Consider the following 16,476-nt stretch of genomic DNA (forward strand, 5'->3'; position numbering starts at 1 on the left):
CTCCTCTCTTTCTCTCTCTGCCTGCCTCTCTGCCTACTTGTGATCTGTCTGTCAAATAAATAAAAAAAAACTTAAAAAAAAAAAAAAAAGAAACAGATGCCTCGGTCTCCCTTCTGACCAACTGAATCACAGCCACGCAGAGGGTTGGGAACAAACTTGCCAGAGAAATCTCATGAGCAGCCAGGTTTAGGAACCCTTGCTTAGAAAGGACCCACTGTAGTCCCCCAAAGGGGACTATTCCATAGGACACAAAATGGAAGATAGTAATTAAAGATCAGTCCCATAATGTGATAGCCACCCTGCCAAAAACTGACCCCAGGAGTCCAGACAGAGGGAGATGAGTTGAACCTAGAGGATCTATTGCACCCCCAATTTATAACCTACATGAAGCTGGGAAAAAAGTCATTGTCACATCTATGGCTCTCTAAATTTAGTCTCTACCAGAAGCACCTGGGAACAACACTCCGAAGAGGGCCTGAGCCAGGACCTGCGGGGCCCAGAAACACGTGGTTACAACAAGCTCTCCAGGTGCTTCTGAGGCAAGGGACCCTCTGAGGGTCTCTGCCCTAGATGCTGCTCATCCTGGCAGTCAGAGAGCAAAAGAGTTGGATAAAACTGTCTTGGCCTTGGGGCGCCTGGGTGGCTCAGTTGGTTAAGCCGCTGCCTTCAGCTCAGGTCATGATCCCAGCGTCCTGGGATCGAGTCCCACATCAGGCTCCTTGCTCCGCAAGGAGCCTGCTTCTCCCTCTGACTCTGCCTTCCACTCTGTCTGCCTGTGCTTGCTCTCGCTCGCTCTCTCTCTGACAAATAAATAAATAAAATCTTTAAAAAACAAAACAAAACAAAAAACTGTCTTGGCCTTCATGCGAAGGCTACTTACCAAACCAAAAAAACCCAAAATCTTGAGACTATGCGGGAAATGTTGGAGTAATCAGCCACAAAGAAACACTCAGATGATATGAAACCTTTCACGAATGGTATTAAACTTTGCTCTAGCATTTTATCCCACTAGAGGACTACAGGCAGGATGATCCAAGGGCAGGAGACCAAGGTCCCAACACAAAGTCTCCACTTCGGGTGCCACTTTGGCAATCTCCAGAGGGGCACCAGAAGCACGGACTATCCCCTGGAGGCCACTTGAATCACGTGAATCAAATTTTTCTGTCAAGTTCCCACCTGATTCCAGCTTCCCCCTCACACTGTGAGGGATCAAACTCCCAGCAATTCTTTCTCTTTGCCACACCCTCTACTGTTAACCCAAGGCTTAACCAAGATGAACACATGCTCTTGGGACCCCAAAAATAGAGATGGCTAGGCCACGGGCAGCAGGGAGCAAGGACCATACTAATTATGGGAAATGGGACAGACAAAGAATGCTGATCAGCTCCATGCTGAGTTGGCATTTGGCTCACTGGGAATCTGAGGTATGGCTGGCAGTCTGCAACCTGGGCTCAGGGGATCATAACAGTGGCTACTGGAGGTCATAGTGGCATAGCCTTCTCTTCCCCGCCCCAGGTAGCTTCCCACCCAGGAGACACCAGGCAGAACAAGCCACCTTCGTGGTACAAATGGGGTACAGTACTCACAGAAAAGGTCACTCTACAGATATCAAAATAATGTCTATGAGTCCCCAAAGCCAACCAGGCTCATAGCAAAAGGATCCGGCTCTTGGCGTTCTTACCTGACTGGAACACGTATCTGGCCAAGCCCTGCATTAGCTCTGCTGGCCATGTTGGGGGGGCAGACTCTCCTGTTTCTCTCTTCAGACGAAATGTCAATTCAAAGCCAAAACCACTAGGCCCGTCTGTTCCTGTAAATCTGGAAGGAATAAAAAGCAAATGTTTTTAGTTCAACTACCTTAGGAAAACTGTTTTTAAAGTCCAATTAAAGTTCTCCCCTATTTTTGGTGGACTCAGCATCCAAACCCCTTAATCAGAGGAATCTCCCTCAGTAGCCCAAAAGGAGTCACAATACTAGTCTCGTGCTCTTGCCACCCATGGTACATGGGTATGACCTCGGCCCAGGCATTCAAATTCCCCTGGTGGCACTCTAAATTATGAGTTCCACATTTTGTGGCTCTGGAACATTCCTTTGAGTGATTAAGGCTCTATTACTGAAAATCTTCCTTATTCACACTCCTTATTCCTTCAAGCTGTTAATGAGCACCTACTTAGTTTGCTAAGGACACAAGTCCTGTTGTATGCTCTGTGAGGACAAGACCCTTTCTCTACTCCCACTTCACCCTGCCCCACCAGGGTACAATTCTTGGGCTAGGCGGGCTGGTCTCCAAACTCGGCATTTGTGGACAGGTCCCAAGGCAGATTCCAAATACTGGGAGGGCCTGTATTCTTCCTGACACCCAGCACCCCACACATGCTCATCAATCAGCACATGTTCTTCCTGAAACCTGGTGTCCCTTGTGTACTCTTCAATCACTGGAACGCTGGGAAAGTATGATTTGGGCCCCCTTCTCACCCCAGGTGGACAAGAGTGATGACAGGTACTCCCTCTATGGCCACATTCATCACGGTGAAGATGAGGCGAGGAATGCCCGCCTCTGACCTCTAGGAAACAATGAGGAGTGCCAAGTCTTTGGGGAAGTCCCTGAAATGGACTTCTGCCAGAGACGAAAACGATGTGGATGAGAAAGCAAGTCCTGGTTGGTTTGAGGGGAGGGGGGTGACACACCCCCGTTTGGGAGGGCAGCATTCAGGAAGGACTTCTTGACATCTCAGGAGGTTTGCCAGTATGGGAAGGGTTAAAAATTAAAATATGTTCATGATATAATTTTCAGTAATTATATCTTGTACAAACACGAGCCACAATGATTATACACATGTAAACTCCTCAGCATACAAATACAAACCATAAAATAAGATGACAGCCAACACCTCCTTGCTAGCCAAGCTACTGGAACAGGGAGTCAGAGGCGAGAGTTTCGAAAGGATGATGATGCCCAACCCTGGAATTCCACATCTTTCCTCTATCATTCTCCTCAGCACCCTCAGGAGGCCAGGCCAGGAGACTGGACAGAAACAGATTCCAAAGGTTCCAAAGCAAAGCTCGAAGCTCAGACATCAGCCCTAACCTTGCCTGTGTGCCTGGGAGAGCTCAGCCCTCCCGCACTTGCTGTAGAGGGAAGATAACCTCTGAGAAGCTAGTTCTCCAAAGGACTGAAAAGGAATCTGTCCTTAACGGTGTCCTGCTGGTGCCTAATTGTATTTAAAGGAGGTGTCTATGGTTTGCATTTCCTCTGGGTATCTAGCGGAGTGGGAGACAGAAACCAGTCCAGGGTACACAACTAGGATTTCACAGACCAGATGAGAAGTTGTTTGGCAGGACACAGGGTAAGCTATTTTCTTCCCTTTACTGAACTGTCACATTTGGGGGCAATTCAGTGCAGGGGTGCTGAGGGAATAGCTAAGCCAGCTGAGGCTGGAAGAGCCACCTCTTGGGGCTGCAGGCTGGAGAGGAGTGTGAAAATCTAAAGTAATGCAACACTGACTCAGACTTAAAACTCCATCGAGGGAGATGGGTCACTAGGCCAAAGGGAAGATTTCAAGCAGCCTCCAATTAGAAGCAGCTTTGTAAAATGTATTAGACCATTATTCCAGGGCTTTCATCTTGGGCCAAGAAAAATACAGGATTTCTAACCACAAAAATTTGAGAAACAGACAAAAAGAACATGTTCCTCAGACTGCACTATGGGGAGAACCGTCAAACGCGGGGAGAAACCATCTGCGTCCAAGCAGCACCTCCACTGTAAGGAAACTGCGCACACACGCACACATGCACGCACGCACACACACGCGTGTCAGAGCATGCGCATGCGCACATGCCCACCATCTGCCTCCATGCGGGGTGCTTTCTGGGCCAGCTCTGTGGTGGGCAGGCAGGCTCTCACTGGGCTGGCTGGGAGGCACAGGCCCGGCCAGATGGTGTCCACCTGCACTCGATTACCACCCACCAAGCGGGCTGGACGCACCCTCTAAGGTCTAAAACACGCATTTGGAATGGCTAGCCTTGGGATAAACACGAAACCTGGCGCCTGTCAGGAGGGCTCTTTTTCAAAGGAGACTGCCCAGGCAAAAGCCAAGTGACAAGGTCGTTCAGTCTTTCCAGTCCCCTGGAGAGGCCTGGCTTGGTCTGCACTTCCTCACGTGAGGCTTCTCCAGCCGCAAGGGTTTTGTGGGACCAGAGGAAGGCCCTCCCTGGGGCAGCTGTGTCCCACACCCTCTGAGGAAGAAAAGCAGGAGGGGAAACTGGCCCGTGCTGCAGAAGGAGTGATGTGGGTCAGAGCAAAGCAGTCTTCTAACACAGAAGACTGCTAAAACACTCGCCGGTGGTAAAAGGGGGCCGGTGGAATTTCTTACTATGGAGATTTTAAAGGAACACCTTACAGGTTCTCCCCAATCTGGCAGGGAGGGGGTGAGGGAAGGGTTCTTGTCTTGACTTGTTGCAGAAAGATGGGTGAGACTGCTTCCAGCTCAAGAACTTCTGATCCTGCTCACTGAGGTACCCAGGGGAGAAGCTGGCTTTGTCCCAGCAGTTTGGCGAGCCTAGGGATGAATGTGGCGGTGTGCAGAGTAATATCAAACCCGCACACAGAAAGAACCCGTGCTTTAATCCCAGATGCAGCTGCCCGACCACTGGAACCTGCCCAAAGGCTGCCCAAGCACCTGGACTAAGAAGGTATCAATCAGCACCCAAGAGGCCAAAATGCCGACTAAAATCATGCAGAGATGAATAGGAAGCCAGGAGAGACTTTCTGGAGGAAACACAACAGCTGGAGTAGGCAGAAAAGAGCTGACCTAAAAATTGGCATCTCGAGCTCTACACCACTAGTTAATAGGAAGTTCAAATCAAAACCACTGCATCCCCTCTGGGATTGCTAAAATAGAAGACAATAATAACAAGTGTTGAGGAGTATATGGAGAACTTGCCACACTCACACACAGCAGGTGGGAATGTCAAATGGCAGGGCTGCTTTGCAAAACCGTTTGCAGTTCCTTAAAAAGTTAAAGTTACCACGTGACCCAACAGTTCCTCTCTTAGGTGTACACCCAAAAGGAGTAAAAATATTATGTTTACACAAAAACTTGCACATTGGGGCGTCTGAGTGGCTCAGTCAGTTAAGCATCTAACTTCAGCTCAGGTCATGATCTCAGGGTCCTGGGATTGGGCCCCAAGTCGGGCTCCATGCTCAGCAGGGAAGTCTGCTTGTCCCTCTTCTCCTCCCCCTGCTCATGCTCTCTCTCTTTCTCTCTTTAAAATAAAGAAATAGAATGTTTAAAAAAAAAAAACCCACCAAGGGTGTCTGGGTGGCTCAGTGGGTTAAAGCCTCTGCCTTCAGCTCAGGTCACGATCTCAGGGTGCTGGGATTGAGCCCCACATTGGGCTCTCTGCTCAGCAGGGGGCCTGCTTCCCCCCATCTCTCTCTGCCTGCCTCTCTGCCTACTTGTGATCTCTGTGTGTCAAATAAATAAAATCTTAAAAAAAAATTTTTTTTTAATCCACCAAAAAACAAACAAAAAACCTTGTACATTAATATTCAAAGAAGCATTCTTCTTTTTTTTTTTTTAAAGAGGGACTTTTTTTTTTTTAAAGATTTTATTTATTTATTTTTCAGACAGAGATCACAGGTAGGCAGAGAGGCAGCCAGAGAGAGAGGAAGGGAAGCAGACTCCCTGCTGAGCAGAGCACCCAATGCGGGGCTCAATCCCAGGACCCTGGGATCATGGCCTGAGCCGAAGGCAGAGGCTTTAACCCACTGAGCCACCCAGGCACCCCATAGTAGCATTATTCTTAATAGCCCAAAGTGGAAGCAACCCAATGTCATCAATGGATGACTGGACAAACAAATGTAGTACATTCATACAACAGAATAAAGAAGAATGGTGCACTCATACAACAAGGATGAACCCTGAAAACATTGTGCTAAGTGAATAAAGCCAGATACAGAAGGCCATATAATACATTTATACAACATGGCTGGAATAAACAAATCCAGAGACAGAAAATCGATCAGTGGTTCCCAGGGGTTAGGGGAGTAGAGAAAGGGGAGTGACTGCTAATGGGCACAATTTATTTTGGGGTGATGGAAATGTTCTAGAATTAAATTAGTGATGATAGTTGCACAACCTTATGAATATACAGAAAAGCACTGAACTGTATATTTTAAAAAGGTAAATTTCATGGTATGTGAAATATATATATAAAAAGCTCACCAGCCCACCTCAGTGCTGGGGGGGCAAGGCCAGCCACACCACATAAACCAGATCTTTGTCTGACTCTACCTACTAATAACTGTGATGACTAACTGAATTTCTATTAAGTTTTAGGCCTTGGACTAAGCACTATGTCACAACATTTAATTCTCCAATAAGATTTAGCCACTGTTATCTTCATTTAACTAATATGAAAAAAAGACACGAAAGAGAGTTTAAGTAATATTCCCTATGTCAAACAGCAAGCAAGAGATAGAGCTTGGAGTTGAAGTCTGCCTGACTCCAAAGTCCATTTTCTTACTGCCATGTGACCTCACACAAGACCTTTAACCTTTCTGTGCCTCAGTTTCCTCATCCATAAAAAGGGGAAAATAACAAAATGGTAACTATTTCAGAGTTGTGAGGATTAAATGTTAGAAACTTCCTGAAACCCTATAAGCATTATATCACTTATGCTAAGTAAAAGGAGCCAGTCACAAAAGACCATATAGTGTATGATTCCACTGATATGACATGATAAATAATATAACTTTTTTTTTTTTTAAGATTTTATTTATCCATTTGAGAAAGAGAGAGCGTGACTGGGGGCTGGGAGGGGCCAAAGGAGAGGGAGAAGCAGACCCCCCACTGAGCAGGGAGCCCAACAGGGGCTCGATCCCAGGACCCCAAGGATCATGACCTGAGCAGAAAGCAGATCTTTAACCGGCTGAGCCACCCAGGCGCCCCATATAACTTATAATATATAATACAAATTATGTGTATATTATATAAAGTGTCTACAATAGGCAAATCTGTAGAAACAAAAAGCAGACTGGTGACTATGTAGGGCTGGGGGACTGAGGAAAAATGTGGAGTGACTGCTAATACATATGGGGATTCTTTTTAGGGTGATGAAGAAGTTTTAAAATTAGATCATGATGATGGTTACATAACTCTGTGAATGTACTAAAACCACTAAATTATACACGTTAAGTGGGTGAACGATATAGTATGTGAATAATATCTCAATAAAGCTGTTCTTAAAATTTAATGGGGAGGGGCGCCTGAGTGGCTCGAGTGTTAAGCCTCTGCCTTTGGCTCAGGTCATGATCTCAGAGTCCTGGGATGGCACCCCACTTCGGGCTCTCTGCTCAGCAGGGAGCCTGCTGCCCGCCCCCTCACCCCCCACCAACCTGCCTGCTTGTGATCTCTTTCTCTCTCTGTCAAATAAATAAATAAAATCTTAAAAAAAAAAAAGTTAATGGGGAAAAATAAAAGATTGATAGTAAGAAAATTCAAACTACAGAAATATAGATATAGGTACAAACATACAAAGAAATGTTCAACCTCACTCATGATAGGAGAAATGCAACTTAAACACAAATTAAAGCAATAAGAGGGGTGCCTGGGTGGCTTAGTTGGTTAAGCATCTGCCTTCGGTGCAGATCATGATCCCAGGGTCTTGGTGTCAAGTCTTATATCGGGCCACACCCCCTGCTTGTGCTCTCTCTCTTTCTCTGACAAATAAATAAATAAAGTATTTTTTTTAAACATCCCTTTTAAAAAAAATAAAGCAACAAGAGACATGATTCTCACCTATCAGACTGGCAAAAAATAAAAGGTAGGCTATTATTCTATTGGCAAAGCTGTGGGGAAAGAGGTATTTTCATACACTGCTGGTGGTGATACAAGTTAGTACAACCATTTTGGAGGGTAAATTAGTAATACCTAACAAAATTACATATATTTTTAAAAACCTTTTGATCCAGCAATCCCACTTCTAAGAATATGTAACTGCAAAATATTGGAGACAACATAAATGCCCATTCATAGAAGAGTGGCTCAAAGAGTATTATACAGCTATGAGGGGAGCTAACAAACTGATATGGATACTGTCGAGTACAAGGAAAAAATACTATGGTATACTACCTGTTAAGGAAGAAAGAGGGGGAGAGAGGAAAATGCACATACATCTGCTCATTTGTGCAAAAAGCAACACAGGAAGAATAAATCAGAAACTAAGATTAGCTACCTGCAGGCAGTAGGTAGGAAGGTGGTGGAAAGGACTGCAGGGCAAGAGGCAGGGCTCATTTCTCTGAATATATATCCTGGTGTATAATAGGTGCTCAATAAAGATGATAAGAATGAACTAATAGGCTCAGGCAGCAACCTATCTATCAAGATCCAGTCGGGCCCCAGAGGAAGTGGCCCCTGCTGGTCTCCAGATCCTCTGATACCCTATGGAAGTGCTCTGGTAATCCTACAGTGCAGCTGGCAACAAGTCTTGCTCCTCTCACATCACAGATGTGACCACCCATCCAACTTTTCATGTGTTTGCCTACTGTAAGCCCACAGCTCAGGATGTTGCAACATACCTGAGCTGCAAGGCAAACACTCGTCGCATTGTCTAATTATATTCCACTGGGATCTGGGTTGAAGAAGTGTGCTGCAGGCGAAGGGTGAGCGAGAGCCAGCCCAAGCAGCCAAGGCTCTTCGACTCCCTGTCCAAGAAGCAGCAAACTACCCACCAACCATCGGTCAGGAAGAGTCAACATGTAACTGATCTACTGCTCTACCTGGGCAGTTTAAATTCCAGAACAACAAGCAGGAGCCCCAGTTGGTGTGCCTACAAACAAATGTGGAGAGGCCAGGAAACAGGAAGTGGATCTGGCCCTTCCCCTCATCCTTCTGGCCATCTCCAGCCTCCCATGATCTGGGGAGGCTCCAGCTCTTGACCTAATTCCTAAAAACACTTCATCATGGGCCTGAGGACTCTGGTGTTGCTGGAATAGGGCACCCAAATTGTCCTTGTTTTTGCCGGACTTTCCTGGCTTTAGAATTGAAAGCCTCCCGTCCCGAGAAAGCTGTTACTCTCAGGCAAATTGGAATGATCACCCAACACTGAAGTGGCACTACCTGACCCACACAAAGCAAAATGCTGCCAAATCCAAAAGCATCAAATATACATCAAGAGCCACTAGGGGCGCCTGGGTGGCTCAGTGGGTTAAAGCCTCTGCCTTCGGCTCAGGTCATGATCCTAGGGTCCTGGGATCGAGCCCCGCATCGGGCTCTCTGCTAAGCGGGAAGCCTGCTTCCTCCTCTCTCTCTCTGCCTACTTGTGATTTCTGTCTGTGAAATAAATAAATAAAATCTTTAAAAAAAAAAAAAAAAAAAAGAGCCACTAAAATGTCAGCCGAGTCTCTGGAGCCAGGCTGCTTCTGCTTAAGGTCTGGTCCTGCTACTTCCTGACAGGGGGCAAATCACCTTTCCTCTCAGGGCCTCAGTTTTTGTTTTTGTTTTTTTTTAAAGATTTTATTTATTTATTTGACAGACAGAGATCGCAAGTAGGCAGAGAGGCAGGCAGAGAGAGAGAGAGGGAAGCAGGCTCCCCGCTAAGCAGAGAGCCCAATGCAGGGCTCGATCCCAGGACCCTGGGATCATGACCTGAGCTGAAGGCAGAGGCTTTAACCCACTGAGCCATCCAGGTGCCCCTCAGGGCCTCAGTTTCTTCATCCTCATGAAGATATGAAGAACAAACCCTAAGGTAAATGTCAATGTAGGTCCAGTGATTTTAACAAACATGCCATTCTGGTCCTGGATGCTGACAGTGGGAGAGGCGGTGTATGTGTGGGGGTGGGAGGTATATATGAGAACTCTACAGCCCCTCAACTTCGCTGTGAACCTAAAACTGCTCTAGAAAATAAAGCAAAAATAAGACCTATATTTTAAAAAAATATTTAAAAGTCTATTTTTATTGATTTGTTTTGTTTCTTTGTTAAAGTAGGCTCCACACCCATCGTGGAGCCCAACACCAGGCCTGAACTCATGGCCCTGAGGTCAAGACCTGAGGCAAGATCAAGAGTCAGACGTTTAACCATTTGAGCCACCCAGGTGCCCCTAGTCTGTTTTTCAAAATAGAGAGAGGAGTAGCCATCATATGGAACTACTTAAATGAGTTAATGTATATGAACCCCTCAGAGCAAAGCCTGGAACACAGTAGGTACTGTCTCAGTGTCCGCTGTTATCTGTAGTCGTTCCCAGTTCTGGAATTTTACCCTAACGGCATAATCTTATATTTGGAAAAAGTCCATTGCATAAATATATTCCATGGTATTTATAAGAGTAAAGAATTTGGAGGCCGTCTAAATGTTCCACAAGTTGAGGTATTCTGAGTTCTGGTGCATGGAGTGGTGGGACATCACACAAGTCATTAAAAATGAGAGTTCTGAAAACAGGAGGACTAATCTCTGATTTTTGAGAAGCGAAGCGCTCTGCACCCCTGTCTAACCGGAGAGAGAAAGGGGACAGGGACGTCAGAACCCCACTCTGAAGCCTCTATTGTTTGTTGTTCACCTGTTCTCAACTATAGGATAAAAATACAAATAGCTCTTCTTCAAGTGTTCATGAAACTGGAAGCCTTGTGCATTGCTGGTGGGACTGTAAAGTAGTGCAGTGAAAGAATAGTATGGTGGTTCCTCAAATAAATAAATAAATAAACATAGCTTTATCATATGATTCAACAACTCCATTTCTGGGTATAACCCAACAGAAATGAAAACAGGGGATCAGATAGGTACTCGCACACCCATGTTCACAGCAGCATTGTTTACAGTAGCCAAAAGCTGAAAACAACCCACATGTCTATTGATTGGTGAATGGATAAACAAAATGTGGTATGTCCACACAATGGAATATTATTCTGCCTTAAAAAGGGAGGAAACTCTGACACATGCTACAACACGGATGAACCAAGTGATATAATCCAGACACAAAAGGGCAAATGTATGATTCCACTCATAAGAGGTCCCTAGAGTAGTCAAATTCATAGACACAGAAAACAAAATGTGGTTGCCAGATCTCCATAAAAAAATGCAGATATGAGTAGCTAGAATGAAGTGGGGAAAGGGGGATGGGGAATTACTGTTTAGTGAATACAGAGCTCAGGGGTGCCTGGGTGGCTCAGCCATTAAGTGGCTGCCTTCAGCTCAGGTCATGATTCCAGGGTCCTGGGATTGAGTCCCACATCAAGCTCCCTGCTCAGTGGGAAGCCTGCTTCTCCCCATCCCCCTGCTTGTGTTCCCTCTCTTGCTGTGTCTCTCTCTGTTAAATACATAAAGTCTTTTTTTTTTTTTAAGGATTTTTCTTTATTTATTTGACAAAGATCACAAGTAGGCACAGAGGCAGACAGAGAGAGAGGGGGAAGCAGGCTCCCCACTGTGCAGAGAGCCTGATGTGGGGCTCGATCCCAGGACCCTGAGATCATGACCTGAGCTGAAGGCAGAGGCTTAACCCACTGAGCCACCCAGGTGTCCCAATACATACAATCTTTAAAAAAAAAAAAAGAGTACAGAGCTTCAGCTGGGAAGATGAAAAAGCTCTGGAAATGGATGGTGGTGACGGCTGCATAACAATGTGAATGTGCTTAATTTCACTGAACTATATACCTAAAAATGGTTAAAATAGTAAATGTAGATTTTACTACAAACAGTCATGAAAAAGCATGAAACAAAATTTCATACAAAGTGTGATTCAAAATATCTGTGCAGGGGCACCTGGGTGGCTCAATCAGTTGAGCAACCAATTCCTGATTTCAGCTCAAGTCATGATCTCAGGGTTGTAGGATCAAGCCCCACATCTGGCTCCAATGCTCCAAGCTCAGTGAGGAATCTGCTTGTCCCTCTCCCTCTGCTCCTCGCCTACCCACCCCCACCCCACCCAATTTGTGCTCCTTTCTTTCTCTCTAAAATAAATAAATAAAATCTTTTTAAAAAATTTGTGCATACACACAATGTAGAAATACTTGAAAAAATGTATGTGAGGAAAAGACAGGAAGAAAATGCAATGAAATTATTATAGTGGCTACCTCAGTACAATTTTTCTTTTTCAAACTTCTTTATATTTTCCAAATTATCTACTGTTCATAATCTCTGGTCTAGACTGTAAACCCCACAAGGACAGGCCTGTGTCTTATTCACAAGTGTACCTACCAGACATCTCAAAGAATCTGTTGGCTGAAGGTACATATTGGACACTCTGGGAATGCCAGGAGAGGCCTATGGTCAGCACCCTTTCTCCTCAGGGGTGGCTTGGATACTACCATTGGATATCTGAAGCAAGGAATGCTGGGTCAACTAAGGCGGCTGTTAAGGCTCCACCTTGAGGGGGCGGTACCTCTACTGTCAGGTCTAGGGATTGTGGCTCAGTCTCAAGCTCAATATTGTTGTCAAAAGAAAAGGAAGGGTACACTATTTGCCTCAGGAAACATATGGCACAGGATGCCAGTCCAATTCCAGAACCAGAAGTGATGTCACTTCATTCCCTATAAAGGCTCCTGTTGTCTCATCTTCCCCTTTCTTCTTTCCCTACTTCTTGGTGGGTCGTCCCCTCTAATCACCCTTCTTGGAAATTAGGCTTAGTTCCTGGCCTTACTGGGTTGGACATTCTCTCCCAGAAGAATGGAGCCTATACGTCCTGTGCCTGGGGAACAGACTTGAGGACCTTTTCCCTTGGTGGCTTCCCTCCAAGGGTACCTACAACCTCTATTTATGTCTCTAATAGGAATACAGTACAGCCTAGCTACCCTATGACCCAGTAATTGCACTACCGGGTATTTACCTTAAAGATACAAATGTAGTGATCTGAAGGGGCACATGCACCCGAATGTTTATAGCAGCAATGTCCACAATAGCCAAACTATGGAAAGAACCTAGGTGTCCATCAACAGATGAATGAATAAAGAAGATGTGGTATATCTATACAATGGAATACTATGCAGCCATCAAAAGAAATGAAATCTTGCCAGTTGCAATGATGTGGATGGAACTAGAGGGTATTATGCTTAGCGAAATAAGTCAGTCAGAGAAAGACAACTATCATATGATCTCCCTGATATGAGGAAGTTGAGAGGCAACGTGGGGAGTTTAGGGGGTAAGAAAGGAATAAATGAAACAAGATGGGATCGGGAGGGAGACAAACCATAAGAGACTCTTAATGTCACAAAACAAACTGAGGGTTGCCAGGGGAGGGGGTAGGGAGAGGGTGGTTCGATTATGGACATTGGGGAAGGTATGTGCTATGGTAAGTGCTGTGAAGTGTGTAAACCTGGCGATTCACAGACCTGTACCCCTGGGACTAATAATACATTATATATGTAAATTTAAAAATTAAAAAAAAAAAAGATTATCTCCCTCTACCCCTCCCTCCACTTGCATACATGTATGCTTTCTCTCTCCCTCTCTAATAAATAAATAAATCTTTTTTAAAAACATCAGCAAATGATTCTAGGTTCCCAATCTCTGGACTCTGAAGTTTAATCAGCCCATCCTTCAAGAGCTGCCCATGTCTTCCCGCTTTGCCCAACTCCCAATCCTGGAACTAAACATCTGCAGAGGGGCACCTGGATGACTCGGTCGGTTAAGCGTCTGCCTTCACCTCAGGTCGTGATCCCAGGATCCTGGGATCGAGCCCCATATCGGGCTCCCTAATCAGTGGGGAGTTTGCTTCTCCCTCCACCCCTGCTCCCCGCTTGTGCTCTCTTAAATGGATAAATAAAAATCCTTAAAAATAAATAAATAAACATTTGCAAAGGTGATGTTTTTATTTTTAAACAATTCAAATTTACAGATACTTCATTAGCTGTTCTGAAATTGTATTTGGTGACTATACAAATACTCTACTAAGTAGAGAAACTTTGTAAAATTCTTTTGAAATATGTATATATGGTAACATTTTGTCATAGCTAGGATTTTTAAAAATCATTCAGCTACAGGATATTAATTTTGTATAACCATAAGAAAAGAAAGGGTGGGTGGAAGAGGGGGACGGAGGAGGGAGGAAGGAAGGGAAAATGACACCCACTGGGACTCCATCCGCACACTGAGCTGGGAGTCTGATGAGGCCACAGCGCAGGGCAGCCCCCTCTGGGTTTTAACTCTGAGTACTAGATGCTCTTTCCACTCTATAGCATACAACAAGATTCACGGAATGCATCTGCCTCATTCAAGTAGATGTTTCCTGAGATCGCTTGCTGGGAGCCAACGATCACATTCCCAAAGCATTCCTCAAGGTTCAAAACAGTAGCTCCCAGGACTGATTCAGCTAAGAATCCAGCTGAACTCACCTGGCTCCCAACATTTAGGGCATTTAATTCTACCCCAGGTTTTCAGTAAGCAAAGAGCTTCCCCAGCCTGAGTCTAAGAAAAAGACCAGGCGGTCGAAAGGTACAAGTGTCAAGTTATAAGCTCAGTCCAGGGGGATGTAAAGTACAACACAGTGACTCTAGTTAACGCTGCTGTATGGGACAGTTAAAAAAAGTGTTTATAAGTAGGTCCCACACCCAGTGTGGAGCTTGAACTCAAAACCCTACAATCAAGAGTTACATGTTCTACAAACTAAGCCAGCAGATTTAAAGTTGTTAAAGGAGTAAATCCTAAATGATCTCATCACACACACACACACACACACACACACACACAAATACACATTTTTTTTCTTTTTGTATCCATGTGAGATGATGGATGTTACCTAAATTTACTATGAAAATCATTTCATAAAATATGTGGTCATTATACTGTACATGTTAAACTTATACAGCTCTGGTATGTCAACTATATCTCCATAAAACTGGGAAAAGAGGGCACCTGGGTGGCAGAGTCAGTTAAGTGTCTGCCTTCAGCTCAGGTCATGATCCTGGAGTTCTGGGATCAAGCCCCATGTTGTACTCCCTGCTCAGTAGGGAGTCTACTTCTCCCTCTGCCCTACACCTCACTTGTGTTCTCTCTTTCTCTCTCTGTCGCTCTCAAATAAATAAGTAAAATCTTAAAAAAAAAAAAAAACTGGAAAATTTTTTTGAATAAAATACGATAATTATTTTAGAAAGGAAAAACACCAAGCCAAGAGCAGCAGACCCTTTTTCCACAGTTCAGTGAAAGCTCACAGTCCACAGACCTACCATACCTTCTCCCATCTACTCCCAACCACCAGCAAAGAACCAAAAGGTCAGTCCCCCAGGCTGATTCTGAGGCGGCCTGGCACTGTATAAAAATTCTAGACCAAAGAAGACCCTGGTGCTTGGGTTTCTTGGCATCATTACAACAGCTCCCACTCCTGGCTTTGGCTTAAACAACATCTATACAAAATCTCTTTAAAAATAAGAAAAGAGAGGGGCACCTGGGTGGCTCAGGGGGTTAAGCCTCTGCCTTCAGCTCAGGTCATGATCTCAGGGTCTTGGAACTGAGCTTCACATAGGGCTCTCTGCTCAGCAGGGAGCCTGCCCCCCCCACCGCCTACCTCTCTGCCTACTTGTAATCTCTCTCTCTGTCAAATAAATAATAAAATCTTTAAAAAAAAAAAAAAAAAACGAAAAGAAAAAAGAAAAGAGAAGGGTACCTGTTTGGCTCAGTCAGTAGAGCAAGTGGCTCTTAATTTCCAGGTTCTGAGTTTGAGCCCTACATTGGGTATAAAGAGTGCTTAAATAAATAAACTTTAAAAATAATAAGTGCGTGCCTAGGTGGCTCAGTCAGTTAAGCATCTGCCTTTGGCTCGGGTTGTGATCCTGGGGTCCTGGGATTGAGTCCTGCATCAGGCTCCCTGCTCCATGGGGAGCCTGCTTCTCCCTCTGTCACTCTCTCTCTTTCTATCTCTCATGAATAAATAAATAAAATCTTTTAAAAAGAAGAAGGAGGAAGAGAAGGAGAAGGAGAAGAAAAGACAGGCAGGCCAACAGTAGCAAGATCACATTCTGATATGGGAAGCAAGATGCCCTCTGCATATAGGTGTATAGCTTGGGGCTTCTTACAGACCCAAGGGCCAGAGCATTCTGCCCAAGGGCCTTCTGTCCACCCACTATCCTCCTGGACACTGGGAATCCAGCTGCCCCAGAAGATCAAGATATCTTAAAGAGGGTAATGGGAAGAAACAAATCTTTCTAGCATCTCAGTTCCCCAAGGGCAAGGATTGTACTTTTTGTGTGTTCTGTACATGGGCACATCATGTCACAGCTGAGCAAATGCTAAATGGTAATCATATTCCCACTGCCATCCAAAGAGATAATAAGGCTGACATTGAACAACAAGTAAGATAAGACAGCATTAAAAAAGCAATGAGCCTTCCTCTCCGTCACTATCAAAGTCAGACTCAAATATCTTAATGGCATTTCCTTTGAGCCACTTTTGCTGCTGTTTCCTTTTTAGGGAAACAAAACACATCACTCAGCTTGGTTCCCATGCCTTCATACTTGTGCTAAGGTCCCACACTACTGGAAAAGTTTCCT

At 44.9% G+C, this 16,476-nt stretch overlaps 1 protein-coding gene across 2 annotated transcripts in view; it reads right to left on the reverse strand.

The window, feature by feature from the left end:
- Window positions 1–16,476, reverse strand: part of SUFU (SUFU negative regulator of hedgehog signaling) — a 114,790-nt gene that overhangs the window by 79,118 nt on the left and 19,196 nt on the right. For both annotated transcript variants that reach the window (XM_059169065.1, XM_059169066.1), the window contains exon 3: window positions 1,682–1,818. In XM_059169065.1, coding sequence (XP_059025048.1) covers window positions 1,682–1,818 — 137 coding nt within the window. The remainder of the gene's footprint in view (window positions 1–1,681; window positions 1,819–16,476) is intronic.

This window comes from Mustela lutreola, chromosome 4 (genome assembly GCF_030435805.1).
Source record: "Mustela lutreola isolate mMusLut2 chromosome 4, mMusLut2.pri, whole genome shotgun sequence".
Taxonomy (NCBI): domain Eukaryota; kingdom Metazoa; phylum Chordata; class Mammalia; order Carnivora; family Mustelidae; genus Mustela; species Mustela lutreola.